General features: G+C 38.8%; 1 protein-coding gene across 1 annotated transcript in view; it reads left to right on the top strand.

Moving 5' to 3' along the window:
* Window positions 1–15,145, top strand: part of LOC124864728 (Na(+)/H(+) exchange regulatory cofactor NHE-RF1-like) — a 36,564-nt gene extending 21,419 nt beyond the window's left edge. Inside the window, exons 3-6 of the mRNA XM_047359603.1 lie at window positions 6,016–6,169; window positions 10,534–10,577; window positions 13,366–13,485; window positions 13,572–15,145. Of these exons, the coding sequence (XP_047215559.1) occupies window positions 6,016–6,169; window positions 10,534–10,577; window positions 13,366–13,485; window positions 13,572–13,709 (456 nt within the window). The 3' untranslated portion in view covers window positions 13,710–15,145. The remainder of the gene's footprint in view (window positions 1–6,015; window positions 6,170–10,533; window positions 10,578–13,365; window positions 13,486–13,571) is intronic.
* The last annotated feature ends 1,768 nt before the right edge of the window (window positions 15,146–16,913 follow it).

Here is a 16,913-nt window from a genome sequence, read left to right as displayed (position 1 = left end):
TCTTCTATATGAACCAGTTTCAACTGTTCTTAAATGAAGTAAAGATAAAGTGATTTAAAAAAAATTACATTTAGAAATTTGAATGCTTCTTGCCAATTTTGAGTAGTCTCAAATGTGTAGCAGATTCTGGCTGGGGGTATGAACTTGCTGAACAGGCAACAAGAAAAACTAGTTTGGCAAAAAAAGAAGAAAAAAGGAAAGCGAGTCAGGGACTATTTGCAGCCTTCAGAGCGATTTTGGGTGGCCCTCAATCACAATTCAAGAAAGGCCTAAATGTGGTTTGCTTACTCAGGCGATTGATGCAGATACACATTAAAAAGAAATGTTGGGGTGCAAATTTGACTGAGATACAGAAAAATATAAATCTTCTTAAAATGGAAAACATAAGGTGCAATACAAAGTATTAATCTTTTGTCAGACATGTTTTGCTTTTAATTTCATTTCATTTCATTGTAAATAGGACAGCAAACATCTCGTGACTTTTACAAAGAAGCAGACTTGGGCTCTCCTATTTATTGAACTTGGCAAAGTAAAGCAAGAATGAGCCATATTCTGGTTTTGTTGCTGAAAAGACACAAAAAGACCTAGAAAAAGATGATCAACCACAAAAAATTTGGATATTATTTTTTGTAACCATGCAAGCCTGCAAGACCCTTTTTATGTTTCAAATCTGCAGTGATTTATAGATCTCTTTTCAGCAGAAATCAAACTACTTTGTTTGTTTCATTAAAATATTGTGTGTTTCTTTTATTGTTGAGCAAGTAAAAATAAAATGATAAAATGGCTTTTGCAATTTCTGTTAAAAAAAAACATTTAGTGGCCTGCAAGTACTTTCTACTTGACAAGTTATTACATAATATATTTATAGTACCCTCCAAATTGTTCTGACACCACTGGTAAACTTATGTGGACATATTTAAAATAATAATATCTTTCATTGCATAAGCATAATGCATACTGTGTGTTATAAAAAAAAAATCCCATTAAGGTCCTATTTTTTAGACAAAGTCAACCTTCCTAACAGCCTACTCTAAAATGTATATAACTAAACCGTTCTTATTTATACTTTTTAAAGTGATAAGTATTAAATGGATTTAAATTAGCAATCTATGACATCCAGAATCCTTGGGGTGTACAACCAATGTGAGACAGAAGCTCATTTCCCTCACTGTTCAAAATGGGAAAAACCCAAGAACATGCCTCTAAACGAATGGATATACAGGTCCTTCTCAAAATATTAGCATATTGTGATAAAATTCATTATTTTCCATAATGTAATGATGAAAATTTAACATTCATATATTTTAGATTCATTGTCTTAATACGGATGATTGTGGCATGAAAACCCAAAATTTCTATCTCACAAAATTAGCATATTTCATCCGACCAATAAAAGAAAAGTGTTTTTAATACAAAAAACGTCAACCTTCAAATAATCATGTACAGTTATGCACTCAATACTTGGTCGGGAATCCTTTTGCAGAAATGACTGCTTCAAAGTGGCGTGGCATGGAGGCAATCAGCCTGTGGCACTGCTGAGGTCTTATGGAGGCCCAGGATGCTTCGATAGTGGCCTTTAGCTCATCCAGAGTGTTGGGTCTTGAGTCTCTCAACGTTCTCTTCATAATATCCCACAGATTCTCTATGGGGTTCAGGTCAGGAGAGTTGGCAGGCCAATTGAGCACAGTGATACCATGGTCAGTAAACCATTTACCAGTGGTTTTGGCACTGTGAGCAGGTGCCAGGTCGTGCTGAAAAATGAAATCTTCATCTCCATAAAGCTTTTCAGCAGATGGAAGCATGAAGTGCTCCAAAATCTCCTGATAGCTAGCTGCATTGACCCTGCCCTTGATAAAACACAGTGGACCAACACCAGCAGCTGACACGGTACCCCAGACCATCACTGACTGTGGGTACTTGACACTGGACTTCTGGCATTTTGGCATTTCCTTCTCCCCAGTCTTCCTCCAGACTCTGGCACCTTGATTTCCGAATGACATGCAGAATTTGCTTTCATCTGAATAAAATACTTTGGACCACTGAGCAACAGTCCAGTGCTGCTTCTCTGTAGCCCAGGTCAGGCGCTTCTGCCGCTGTTTCTGGTTCAAAAGTGGCTTGACCTGGGGAATGCGGCACCTGTAGCCCATTTCCTGCACACGCCTGTGCACGGTGGCTCTGGATGTTTCTACTCCAGACTCAGTCCACTGCTTCCGCAGGTCCCCCAAGGTCTGGAATCGGCCCTTCTCCACAATCTTCCTCAGGGTCCGGTCACCTCTTCTCGTTCTGCAGCGTTTTCTGCCACACTTTTTCCTTCCCACAGACTTCCCACTGAGGTGCCTTGATACAGCACTCTGGGAACAGCCTATTCGTTCAGAAATTTCTTTCTGTGTCTTACCCTCTTGCTTGAGGGTGTCAATAGTGGCCTTCTGGACAGCAGTCAGGTCGGCAGTCTTACCCATGATTGGGGTTTTGAGTGATGAACCAGGCTGGGAGTTTTAAAGGCCTCAGGAATCTTTTGCAGGTGTTTAGAGTTAACTCGTTGATTCAGATGATTAGGTTCATAGCTCGTTTAGAGACCCTTTTAATGATATGCTAATTTTGTGAGATAGGAATTTTGGGTTTTCATGAGCTGTATGCCAAAATCATCCGTATTAAGACAATAAAAGACCTGAAATATTTCAGTTAGTGTGCAATGAATCTAAAATATATGAATGTTAAATTTTCATCATTACATTATGGAAAATAATGAACTTTATCACAATATGCTAATATTTTGAGAAGGACCTGTATAGGTGAAACTAAACATTGTATCAAGATATATATCCAGAACGGGCAAAATGACTTCTATTTGCTAAATGTCAAAATAATAGGGGATTTTCTTAAAAGATCTTTCTTCAGATTCTAAAAGTTTACATACTCTGAGTTTACTAGACACTTAAACAATTTGGGAAAGCCCAAGTGAATGTGACGGTTTGGTAATGTATTTGTGCTAATTGGAGACACACCCCAACACACTGCTTCCTTCTGTTACACCATGAAAAAATCAAAAGAAATTAGACAAAATATCAGAAAGAGAACTTTGGACCTTAACAAATCTGGTTCAGCCATAGGTACAATTTACAAATACATAAAGGTGCCACATTCATCTTTTCTGTGTCCTTGAGAGGAATGTGTTTAGGTGGGAAATATGTGCATCGGCAGCAGGAAAAAGCAAAAGCCTTGTGAAGATGACGCTGGTAAGTCCCGCATCGGCATGAGCTGAAAGGCCACTCGGAGAGGAAGAAGCCATTGCACCAAAAGCAATGTAAAGAATCCTGATTACAATTTGCAAATGCACTCAGGGACAAACTTCATTTTCGGAGACACGTCCTGTGTTCTGCTAAAACTAACATTTCAGTGTTTGACCATAATGGCAATTGTTACATTTGGAGGAAAGAGAGGCAAGCATGCAAGCCTGAGAACAGCATCCCAACAGTGAAGTATGGGGGTTGCAATATCATGTTGTGGGGTGTTTTGCTGCAGGATGGATTGGTGCGCTTCTGTCATGAACTGAAAATTACATTATATGGAAACATTACAGGAGCATCTTAAGACATAGGCCTGTTAAAACTAAAGCACAAATGGGTGTTTCAAACTTAATAAATTAGTTACAAATTGTTTTAAGGACAACTAACCCTGATCTCAGTCCCATCAAAACTTTATGGGCAGAACTGAAAAGTTGTATTATCAAGGTAGCTTAAACACCTTTCTGTTCCACCAGTTCTATCAGGAGGAATGGACCGAAACTATTTTGATAATCTTGTGGAAGGAAACCTAAAATGTTTGTCATACAAGAGCAATGCTACCAAATACTAAGGGAATTTGTATAAAAACATCTAACTTTCAATGTCCCTAGAGCCAGCCTAAGCATCGGGTCGTCGAGGCCTCCACCTTCGTCCGCTGCCTGATCCTCTTTGCACCGGTCCCTCATGGTTCCCCCTGCAGGGGGTGGGCCCACTGGGGGTTGGCCCAGTGTCCCACGAGGAGCAACCCAGCCACCAGGCACTCTCCGACGAGTCCCGACTCCAGGCCCGGCTCCAGGGTGGGACCCCGGCTCCGCCGTACCAGGCGGCATCACGTGCCTTGATTTTGTGGTCCTTATGAAAGCGTCTTGAACCATGGGGGTCTGACCCATCACCCAGAGCCATGTTTGGCATGGGAGACCCTACCAGGGGCATTTAAGCCCCAGACAACATAGCTTCTAGGATTATTCGAGCACTCAAACCCCTCCACCACGTTAAGGTGGCAGTTAAAGGAGGGGTTAAGGTGGCGGTTCAGGGGGGGGCCTGGGACGCCAGGTAGGGAGTTCCGAGAAGAGGCCCAGGGACGGCCCAAGACACGCTGGAGGGACTATGTCTCTCGGCTGGCCTGGGAACGCCTTGGGCTCCCCCCGGAGAAGCTGGAGGAGGTGTCTGGGGAGAGGGACGTCTGGGTGTCTCTACTGAGTCTGCTGCCTCCGAGACCCAGTTCCTGTTGAAGCAGAAGTAGTACATCTAACTTTGAAAAAAAGTAATAAAAGTTTCTCTAAATAACTATCTATAATATTATACAGGTGCTTAGCAGAAAAATAATTCAGATAATCTTAACTGACTAAAATGAGGGAAGGTTTAGTCTAATTTGATCCCAGGCAATGACAGTCAACATGTCAACAAATAGCTACATGAAAATATATCTGCCTAAAATGGCTCATATCTACTGTCAGAGTAATAAGTTTTAGGCAACTGGAGCAGTGACATTAAGCTCCTTTAAGGGTTTTTACACCAGGATTGCCCTTAAATGTGGCTCTGTAGCTATAATGGTTTGCAAAAGTTAAGTCAGTAAATGTATGGAGAAATGATCTATTACTAAGATAGGATAAACGACTGAATTTCCTCCTGTTTTTTCCCCAAGTCAGACATCGAACCAAAGTTTGTAAAAATTAGATTTTATTAAATGTAATTTTTAATTTGCATCTGCAGCTATTATGGCACTATACAGTTTCCAGAACTAAATAAATATACTGCTTACTGTCAGAATGAAATGAGACTTTGCCCAATATAAGGTGAGGTTAAATACTTAAATCCTAAATACCTTTAATCGAACCCTGCAAAGGCTGGGTAGGTCTGTGGACTCTAAGAATCCTCAGTCAGACTTAAATAAATAATCACTGTTATGCAAATTTTCAAAAGGGCGATTGCTTTACATCACACCTAAGAAACCTTCGGCCAAATCTACATAGAAACCGAATTTCAGAACAAGTTAGATAGGAGAAAAAAAGGTAGGCATGCAGAAAAAATGACAATACTGCAAGAAAAACAATGTCACCACATGGTTCAGTCAGAGCATGGTCTGGTGCATGCCTCCTTGCAAATAATGCAACACCTAAAAATAAGAAACACTACAAAAAAGCTAATGAAAGGACGAACAGAGGGATTAAATGGACACCATGGTGTGTTTCAGAGTCTCGAGTTAGGTTTCCACTCCCTGAGTGGGCCCCAGACAGCCACGCCACCCACTGAGGATGGGGGGGGCTTTGTGAGGAGCGGACAGCCATTGTTACTGCTGTTGCGGGCCAAGCAGCTATTGTCCAGCTTCCTCTGTAGGACTGGGCTTAGTCTTGGAGGTCCACCCAGTGACCTAAACACACTCACACACTCAAGCACACACAAGGTTTGAGACATTTCTCACATGCTTTCCCATGGAGATTTATACCAAAAAATAATCATCTGATCTCAAGGCTGAAACATGATGGTTTTGCAGTTCTTAAGGGACGATGCTCCCTGAAAAGAGTAAATAGATGAAAGAATGTGTGCAGGATCTTTGTGTGTGGACACAGGATTTCCTGCTTGATAATGTTGAAAAAAGACGTCCTAACAGTAATAAACTGTGTGGGAACAAACATACAGAAAAAGAAAGAATAAAGAATGTGTGTATTTATTTCTGATCTGTTCCTAGTCAAAGTAAAAATATTTAATATTGTATTTTTATCTTCTGCAGGTGAACAGTGTTTCTGTAGAGGGGAAGACGCATTCAGAGGTGGTCGCCACCATTAAAGCGGGCGGGGACGTGACCCGGTTGCTCGTAGTGGACTCCGACACCGATGCCTTCTTCAAGAGATGCAGGGTGACCCCCACCTCCGAGCACTTAACTGGTGAGAAGATGCTTTACCCCCTCACCCGCCCCCACCCCCTACCCTCATCAGCAGCAACTGTGAGGCAGTGACTGATTGCATGACTGCAATTATCTCGTAATGTTTCTCTCCAGGTTTATTGTCAGTCACCAGCTATATTTATAGCCACTTTACTGCCTCCCCTCTTGTTCCTTGGCTCGCTTCTTCTATAGTTTTCTCTCTTTTCTTTCCTCCATGACTCGCTCTCTCTTTTCTGTCGAGGATCACAAACACTAAGCCACTTCCTGCCCCCCCACCTAATGTTGTCGCCCTGCAGGGAAAGTTAATCTTTTCGACATAAATACATCAGATCAGACGGATCAGTGTGAGACGGCTCTAACTAACCGGGTTGTTTACGTTTGATGGCAAAGAGATTTTTTCTCTGGAATTGAGCCTGTCAGTGCTAATTAATACCAGAAATATAAAAAAAAAACATATTTGAATAATATGACAGCCTTTTCTCAAACGTGATTATTTTATTGTAAGGGAATGTCTCAGTCTGCAGGTGAAGGTCACAAACTACTTTTAAATGCAGTAGTCAGCTTTTGAATCCTTGCATGCAAGACAAAATGCAAAGAACAGGCCCTATTTAAACTAGTTTATCTAACAAACCACTAGAGGGAGCTCTTAACTCAATCTGGGGTTCACGAAGTTTTATCTTGACCCTTCAAGGCCATTGTACCGCCTAAAGCTGTTTTTTGCCCTTGGAAAAAAGAAATAAGGACAATAATAATAAAAAAAATTAAGGAATATAAAACAGTAAAATTCTCTTTTTTTAGTTTATTGCATTTAGCTTATTACATTTTCTGTTAAAAAAAACAGCACTTTAGTTTTTAGTTTTCATAAGAAAAAACAATTACTTCACTTAAAAAGATTTTAACTTCTAAATATCAACAGTAACTGGTGCTAGTCACTCATCACTTTTTATTATATTTTGATGGAAAATCCCACAAATTGTCAAGAATAGTAACAAATTCAAATGTAATCGTACCTGATTCTTAGATGCATCTGGCATATTGTTAACTGATTCCTAACGTTGATGCAGTATTCTTAATAGATTCTTGTAAATTGTACTCAGTTCTGGACCTGAAAATGCCAATGCCAAGAATCCACACGAATACTAAAATTGAGCAATTCTTAGCGATTTGTATTGTTTGTGTGTTTGTGTGGAATAGTGGCTTCAGAGAGTCAACATGTCTGGGTTTATTAAACAGCCTGAGAACCACTCTGTGTCACGTGATCACTCATATAAACATGCTCACCACCGCATGGCAACGAAATAAAGAGGAGCGCCCTGCACCCAGGCAGAAATGTTTAAATAAAAAGGACATTTATCTGTAGCATTGTTAGGCAACAATACAGGTCCTTCTCAAAAAATTAGCATATTGTGATAAAGTTCATTATTTTCTATAATGTAATGATGAAAATTTAACAATCATATATTTTAGATTCATTGCACACTAACTGAAATATTTCAGGTCTTTTATTGTCTTAATACGGATGATTTTGGCATACAGCTCATGAAAACCCAAAATTCCTATCTCACAAAATTAGCATATCATTAAAAGGGTCTCTAAACGAGCTATGAACCTAATCATCTGAATCAACGAGTTAACTCTAAACACCTGCAAAAGATTCCTGAGGCCTTTAAAACTCCCAGCCTGGTTCATCACTCAAAACCCCAATCATGGGTAAGACTGCCGACCTGACTGCTGTCCAGAAGGCCACTATTGACACCCTCAAGCAAGAGGGTAAGACACAGAAAGACATTTCTGAACGAATAGGCTGTTCCCAGAGTGCTGTATCAAGGCACCTCAGTGAGAAGTCTGTGGGAAGGAAAAAGTGTGGCAGAAAACGCTGCACAACGAGAAGAGGTGACCGGACCCTGAGGAAGATTGTGGAGAAGGGCCGATTCCAGACCTTGGGGGACCTGCGGAAGCAGTGGACTGAGCCTGGAGTAGAAACATCCAGAGCCACCGTGCACAGGCGTGTGCAGGAAATGGGCTACAGGTGCCACATTCCCCAGTCCTGGGCTACAGAGAAGCAGCACTGGACTGTTGCTCAGTGGTCCAAAGTACTTTTTTCGGATGAAAGCAAATTCTGCATGTCATTCGGAAATCAAGGTGCCAGAGTCTGGAGGAAGACTGGGGAGAAGGAAATGCCAAAATGCCAGAAGTCCAGTGTCAAGTACCCACAGTCAGTGATGGTCTGGGGTGCCGTGTCAGCTGCTGGTGTTGGTCCACTGTGTTTTATCAAGGGCAGGGTCAATGCAGCTAGCTATCAGGAGATTTTGGAGCACTTCATGCTTCCATCTGCTGAAAAGCTTTATGGAGATGAAGATTTCATTTTTCAGCACGACCTGGCACCTGATCACAGTGCCAAAACCACTGGTAAATGGTTTACTGACCATGGTATCACTGTGCTCAATTGGCCTGCCAACTCTCCTGACCTGAACCCCATAGAGAATCTGTGGGATATTGTGAAGAGAACGTTGAGAGACTCAAGACCCAACCCTCTGGATGAGCTAAAGGCCGCTATCGAAGCATCCTGGGCCTCCATAAGACCTCAGCAGTGTCACAGGCTGATTGCCTCCATGCCACGCCACATTGAAGCAGTCATTTCTGCAAAAGGATTCCCGACCAAGTATTGAGTGCATAACTGTACATGATTATTTGAAGGTTGAGGTTTTTTGTATTAAAAACACTTTTCTTTTATTGGTCGGATGAAATATGCTAATTTTGTGAGATAGGAATTTTGGGTTTTCATGAGCTGTATGCCAAAATCATCCGTATTAAGACAATAAAAGACCTGAAATATGTCAGTTAGTGTGCAATGAATCTAAAATATACGAATGTTAAATTTTCATCATTACATTATAGAAAATAATGAACTTTATCACAATATGCTAATATTTTGAGAAGGACCTGTAGTAGGACCCTATTTCACAACCCAAAGTTTCTATTTTGTTTCAAAAAGGTTGTAATTTTAGTCTCCTTATATTAAGCATGTAAGTTTACTTGGTTCAGTGGTTCCCTAGTAATGCTTAGTAATTCCTTAGCTCAGCCTCTTGGGACTTTGAGAGGTAAAATTTTAGAAGCAGACTGGTTCCCTTTCATCAGTTCTGTGTTTGTGGGTCCACCTTTAATGGCAAAAATAAGATAAATTGTACTAATTGAACAAATCATGGCATATTTTGTGTGCAATGATTTGTATGCTTATGTGGTAACATGCATAAGAAGTGTCCAAATTTAGTCCTCAATGACCAAAGTCCTGCATGTTTTAGATGTTGCCCTGATTCAGCATATCTGAATCAAGTGAATGGTTTTGTTATCAGGCCTTTGCAGAGCTAGGCAACATCCTAGGACATATCTAAGACCCTTGAGGACAGGAGCTGGACACCCCTGGGTTACACTAAAAACTGTCCTATTTTTTTATTTATAATTTTGCACGTTTTGTACATTGAAATATGTTGAAATGTTTTAGAACTGAGTTTTTATTTTGTGTTATTGTTACTATTTATGCTATTTTATTGCTTGTGTCGTATTTCTATGGTCATTTTTTGTTTATAAGACAGAAAAATTCAGGTTCTGCAAAAGCACCATCAGTTATGAAATAGAAACTAAAGGAAGGAGTGCCACCCATGACTCTTATTAAGGTTGTTTTGTTTAAAAACTACAGCTGGCAAGCAGGTTTGTGAAGCAACCGGCAGCAGCATCACTACCAGAGCAGATGACCCAACTAATTGTAATCATACTGTTAGAATATTTTACAGACCCATGCCTATATTTTTGTGGTAAGATACATTCTCTGCTCAGTCCAGAATTAGAAATAATAACGGTCTTTTCAGAAGAAAGATTCCAGCGAGGTGTTTCCCAGGTAACTGCCAGCTCTCCACACGCTGCCCACAATCACTCGGCAAACCGACACACACTGCTACATTTCTCCAAGCAGCCTCGATGCACAGCACTTTGGTTAATGAAGTGCTTGCTCCAAGTGATCACTTATGTCAGGCTAGGACATGTAGAGGCCTCTCTAAGAGTATGTGTCACAAACATATGTAAGCAACCAAGATGTGGGGCCTTAAATCTGAAATTACCTTCAAAAATAGATTTTTTAACAGTAAATAGTCATCGTTTGGTTTAAAGATTTTTCATGCAGTTAGGGGGCCAATGGGATGGAAGGTAAGGCTAAAGATGAATGATGTCTGCAACATTTCAACATGCGGTTTATAAAGGAACTGGTGCATCTTTTTTTCAATAAAATTAGCTGAATTAACGTTTTACCTGGGTCAGATTGGGACATTTCTGTTTGCATAATTTACGGTGATGATCTTCTTTTTTTTGCAGGTCCACTTCCAGAGCCTGTTGTTAATGGAGAAACAGAAGAGAAGGTAAGATTAACCAGCAACAGACTCGTCTCTGAGAGGAGCCTGAGTTTTCAGAGATAGTATTTTGTTGACAATTGCCTTTAAAATAAAAGCTAACTGTGAGATTTGAACTTTAAAGTAAGCAAAAGTGACCAGTCTCCCACAGAGGTTACTTCCCTCTCTTTTGATCCTGCTTCTTCTTCCTGGCAGAAAGACAACTAAATAATTTTCTGCTTTAAGAACTCCTCGTGTGGCACAATACAGCTCAACAAATCAAGGACGTTCAAAACAAAGATGTAGTGCTCTATTTTTTTGCTTAAGTGGCATGTTACATCAGAGAACTGAAACGCTGATGAAGTGAGTTATTAATCAGAGACGTTTACAGAACAGCCTTTCCTGTTATTGTCTGACCATTCTTGTCTTAATTGTATGGGGATCTGTTAAAAGACTCCACCCTACTAACTCCCCATTAATGCTTGCATGATTTGTGTGTTTGACAGGCTGTAAATGAAGTATTCATAAAAAAAATTTAGAACATAAAAATATGTGATCCGCTGTGTAGCATGCAACTAGAAGGTCCATAAAAGTGATAGCTAGAGTTTGAGGTGAGATGGAGAAAATGTAGCGTAAATTGTACTACAAGTTGAAAAATAACTGAGAACAAGAAAAATGGGACACATTTTTATTTTTTCCAGACTTGCCATGATTTATTATCTTTTATAGAGAAAGCTGGTTGTTTTTCTCCTGCCTTAGGCAACATTCGAAGCTAAACTATGATAAACTAAACTGAGCTATTCTTAGCTAAACTAAGAGAAGTTATGCTGAACTAGGATAAGATAAACTAAATTGATGTACACATATTTAGGTAAGCTGATTCTAGTTCAGTTGAGAAATTAACTGGGATAAGATAGAATGTGCCAAGATAAGCTAAACTAAACTTGGCTATACTAAGCTAAACCAAGATGGCTTATATAAACCAAAATGAACTAAGCTTAATTGAGGTATGCAAAATTAAACTGGGATAGGCTAAGATGTGCTAAGCTAAACTTAAACGTAGGCTAGGTTTAATGAAAATAAGCTCAGATAAACTAGCATAAACTAGGACAAGAAAAAAAGAGCCAGATTAAACAAAACAAAACTAATACATGATAAACTAAGATTAAATAATCTAACCTAAGATAAATTAGCATAGACTAGAAGAAAAATTAGAACAACCAACCTAATCTAAACTAAACCAAGATAAACTAGAATAAACTAAACTGTGCAAGGTTGAGATAGGCTATGCAAAGCTAAACTAAAATAAGCCAAACCAAGATAAGCTAAACTAAAGTAATCCAATATCAGCTATATTTTTTATAATTGCTATTGCAGCTAAACTAACCCTGCCATTTATATATTATCCTGAAACAAACATTACTTTGATAAAAAAAAAAATTCATTGATTTCTTCTTTGTTGTAACATTCTGATAATGTGCATTCTTAATATTTCTCCGATATTATCAAGTTTTGAATTAAATAAGAAGAGGCAATAACTACTTAAGTTGTTTAATGGATCTGTGATGAAAGCAGAAATAATTTTTCAGGTCTCTTCATAGTCTTTGTGCCTGTTTAAAACTAGCAAGCTAGAAACTTCTCTGTCTCTGAGAAAACTGACATAAGCATTTTAATTTGATATACCTGTGAAATCAAGTAAAATTACCAAACATTCCCAGATCTCAAAATTGATACTAGTCACTTTCAGCTAATTTGCCAGGTATGACTGGATTTCCATTAAAAAACAAATACATTTTTACTTAAAACAATTAGTGAAGCTGTGAAACATGGGCTGTCTTGTACGTGAAAGCCTATTAATTAATTAATTTTTTAATTAATTTAATGAAGAATACATATGACATCAGTGTAAAAAGTGAGTAATATGGGGTGCAGGCAACATTTAAATAAATGTTTACTTTTTCACTAAATCTCCCAAATTGTTAAACATTTTCTTTGAAATCTAGTACTGCAGATACAAAATAAAAAACTCATAACCTTGCATTTGTGTTTGTTGTTTCCATGTTGCATCACTAGACAATCTATGAGTGCCAGCTACCTAGTGTAAAGTTTCTGTGTAAATACTCTATAATAACAGTTAGTGATGTTGTTTTGGATGACTACACCAGGACAGAGAATTTAAAGAAACTCCTTTGTTTATGCTGACCATTTTGACCCTGGCTTTGGGCCAGATATGCAGAGTGAAACTTGACCGGCAGTTCCTGTTATTCAGGAATGTTATGTGCAAGATAATTGTTCCGCATATTGTTGCGTTACAACCAGTGATGAGCTATGAAGGGAGGAGACGAAGCTGGAGGTGAGGTGAAGGACTCCATTTTTAGTGATTAAAAATGTTGAACTGGTAACAGTTTAACAGGCTCATGAGCAATAAGCTGGAGATGTTTCCGCTGATTCAGCAGCAAGTAAAAAATTTTTCGAGGACGAAATAGGTAAACATTTTTTTGTTATTTTTAATTAGATTATTTAGTTATTTCAAAAAAGGATTATAAATTTTAACAAATAGCAATAAATACTTGACGTTTAATAAAATATTTAATTAATGTTTAAGGAATTTGAGCCAGTCCACCTTAACATTTTGATAAAATGAGTCAGAACTGTCTCTTTTCTTAACCATCTCCAATCCAACTGTGCCCCCATGTGGCCAACTCAGATACTACAAGAAAGATGCTAACTTACTGAAATCCGAATATTATTGCATAAACTCTTTAAGATCTTTGGTTAAATATGATTAAGGGATTCTAATGAATATTTGTTTGTGTAGGTGAATGGTAGAGTGGCCAAAGAGCCAGAGAGGAACTCAAAGCTCTCCATCAGTCCTTCTCCGTCCAATGCGTCGTCCAACGCCTCACTCACAACCCCAACTGCACACACCCCGCCTGAGGTACATCACAGAAAAGATATGATTTTAGCCATCTTCTATATAGGTGAGTTAACATTTTTCAGCTAATAACATTTTTTTTCCTTCAGGGTCCAATCACAAATGCCATCCCAGCACTTAACCTCACCCTGCAGCAGGTCAAGGAGCTCACCCACCAGAAACGATCCAACAAGAGAGCTCCACCCATGGACTGGACCAAGAAAAACGAGCTCTTCAGCAACCTATAGGACACCTCCGCTTACCTAAAACACACATTTTTATTTTAGGAAATCTTCCCAAGAGATATCAGAGAAAGGTATTTTATTATGAGAAAAGAGAAACACACCTTAGAAAACTAATGCTGTTCTGTAAAATATAGTATTCTTCTAGGTATTATGCCTCATGTTATTATAACCCATTTATAATAATGTATATTTTTCTGTGCTTTTAACCAGAAATTATATATGCCAATGAATCAGAGATCTATATTCTGTTCAGGTGGGGCTAGATATTTCTTTTGTTTTTGTTTTCATTTCTGGTGAGTGTCTGTGTATGATCAAGCATGTCTGTTTGGCACGTGAGGAGATGTGAAGGAGTTGCAGATTTTATTGACTCACTCCAAAATCATTGAAACCACTGACTTTTTTTGTTGTCCAAACACCCACATGACCAACAGCCTGACCAAGTGTGACGGGTTTGGTTGGGTTTAATGGTTGGGGCAAAACCTTTAAAAAAAAAACACAAATCTGTCGTTCTTATACCTATTGTTGCTTTTATTTTGTCCGTCCTGAAAGGCGAGCCAAAAATGATTAATGTTTCATGTATTGTTCATTAATTTTAGGTGAAAAAGATTTTTTATTCCTCATTTTTACAGAAGTAATTAGTCAGAAGATTACTTTTACCTGCTAAGAAGCCATAAAGCCAATAGAAAATAGAACATTTTGTCATACCATTCCTTTATGAGACAATGTAAATATTATGTGGGGGGGGGGGAAGAAAAGTTAATCACCTGCCTTTCGGGGCTTCCATCATTTGTCCTTCTTGTCACCTTTAAAATTATATTTGTTGACATTTTAAACTAAAACCCCCATATGAATTCTTTAAATTTTCACCTAAGATAAACATTGCTGCTTTGTTATAAAATTGTTTTAATGTGATCCAGCTCTTAGGGGGAACAGCTTAAACCTGGAATTAACTATATTTTAAATTGCATTCTTGTTTAATATATGTATGTGTATATGTCTTTTATCATGTATGTTTTTAGACTTCTGACTTAAGTTCTTAAGATTTTATCCAGCCATAACAAATGTGTACTTTAGTGTGAGCCACATTGTAAAATGGGAAACTTTCAGCGCCCCCTTATGGCCATCGCTGTAACTGCTCATTGGTGCTCGGATCACAAACGTTAACAGCTAGAGGTTTTTCTTCCTCCAGGAGAAATGAGAATGTAAGAGATGTCTTAAAAACTGTTACTCTGTGTCACTTAGATCCTCACATGGGATTTCTATCCTTCAATAGATTCCATAAGTAATAACTGGAGTTGGGAAATGTGGAGACAACAACTGAGTTTAAGGAAAGATATTTGTACTTTGTGCAAGCAATAAGGATTTTCCACTCTGTAGTGTGTCTGTCATGGCAACATTATTGTGTTATCTGAGAATGAATAAAAATATTCTCAAGTCCATGTGTTTGAGTTGATGTGCTTGAAAAATTCTGAACCCTGAAGAGTTCCTTGCAAAGGTCTCTATCTCCGCAGAGCCTTCACACACTGTCACTGTACTGTCAAACCTTCACTGTATTTTAATGGGATTGTATGACAAACACTAAGTACAACATATTTGTGTTTCACAGTCATTTCTAGATAAAAACCTGAAAAGTGTGGCTGGCATTTGTATGAATGATCAGTGAATAAACTTTGTCATTTTGTGCATTACACACAAAAAAACATCCATCGCTTTCTAGTCAGTGCATAACAAAACTAATAAATGGCTAGCAAAGTAAGCCCCCTTTGCTTCGACACCCCTAAAACGATGATATTGTTAGAACTGCCTTCAAAGGTTACCTAATAAGTAAAGCACATTCAAATACTTTGTACATTTGCTGCAATTCCCTGTGTTAGTCTTTTAGGGGTTCTCACAGATTTTTAGTTGGAATTAAGTATGGACTTTGACTGGGCCATTCTAACACATGAATATGCTTTGATCTAAACCTTTGGCTTTATGTTTCGGGTCAATCTGCTAGGTTTCCACAGTGGATTTCTTCTAGCCACCATTTGATATAATCCAGAATTGGCAAGTGCACAGATGGTACCTGTGCTGTCAACAGTTAAGCAAGAGACATCTTGGCTGGTTTAGGTGGATGGCCACATCCTTGTTGGCTGTTCTGCCATACTGTTTCCATTTTCAGATGATGAATTGAACAGTGATCTGTGAGATGCGTGAAGCTTGGTATAATGTTTTACTTCTTCACAACTTCATCCCTGTAGGTCTGTGCAGCTCCTCCAGACTTTGCAGTGGTGCCACACTCCTCTTATTTTCAGTGGATGGATTGATCAGTGCTCCCTGCTTTGAACTTCTGCACAACTTTATCCCTGACCTGTCTGCTGTGTTCCTTGATCTTCAAGTTGCTGTTTTTCAATGATATTCGGTAGCAAAGATTAAATCACAAACAAACAGACTCAGAGTTTCTTTTGTACACCAGTGGTTGCTCTGGATTTTATTTTGAGGTACCACAGTAGAGGGAGCTGAATAACTCTGAACACCACACATTTCAGGTTTTTATTTGCACTACTTTGTGTTTATCTGTTAAACAAAATCCCTAAAAATACTGTAAGGTTTGTGGCTGTAACAAAAACAAGGTGAAAAAGTTGTTTTATGAGGCAGTATTTATCTACTCAACCTGCTTGTGCACCTCAATGTTTAGGTCCACATTGATGCAAACATGCTTGACATGCGATGATGTGTTTTCCTTTAGCTGGTGACTAAACATCACATTTAGCAAGCACAAATTTAAAGTTGGCCTTAATTAATGTAACTATACCACTTATTGTCATATTGTGCTGTCCGCTTCTCGCTATTTTCCCGTCTGACAGCGCGAACATCTACTTATCCTTCAACGTGTCACTCTGCCTCGCTCTAATGGCCTTGGCATTTCTGCTCCTCCACTCTCCTCCCAGCCGTGGCATCATTACTACAGCTCTCTGTCACTCTGTGAGCCGCTCACCATCCCTCTCTGGGGGGATAATGAACTTAATTGGGCTTTATGACATTGTGGGACATCAGGGTACAATCAAGTAAATTGGTAATGTAAGAAGATACTCCAACAATGTGGATTATAGTGATTGTTATAATTGCTTGATAAGAGAATCCTGGCAAAGAATCAGCACTAGTTCTAGCTAATATTAAAAAGAAACTGTAGGAGTTATGCTTTTCAAATGATTTTTTTATTTTTAA

This window comes from Girardinichthys multiradiatus, chromosome Y (genome assembly GCF_021462225.1).
Source record: "Girardinichthys multiradiatus isolate DD_20200921_A chromosome Y, DD_fGirMul_XY1, whole genome shotgun sequence".
Lineage (NCBI taxonomy): Eukaryota > Metazoa > Chordata > Actinopteri > Cyprinodontiformes > Goodeidae > Girardinichthys > Girardinichthys multiradiatus.
Note: the sequence above shows the minus strand (reverse complement) of the source record. Positions and strands in the feature narration are given on the sequence as shown.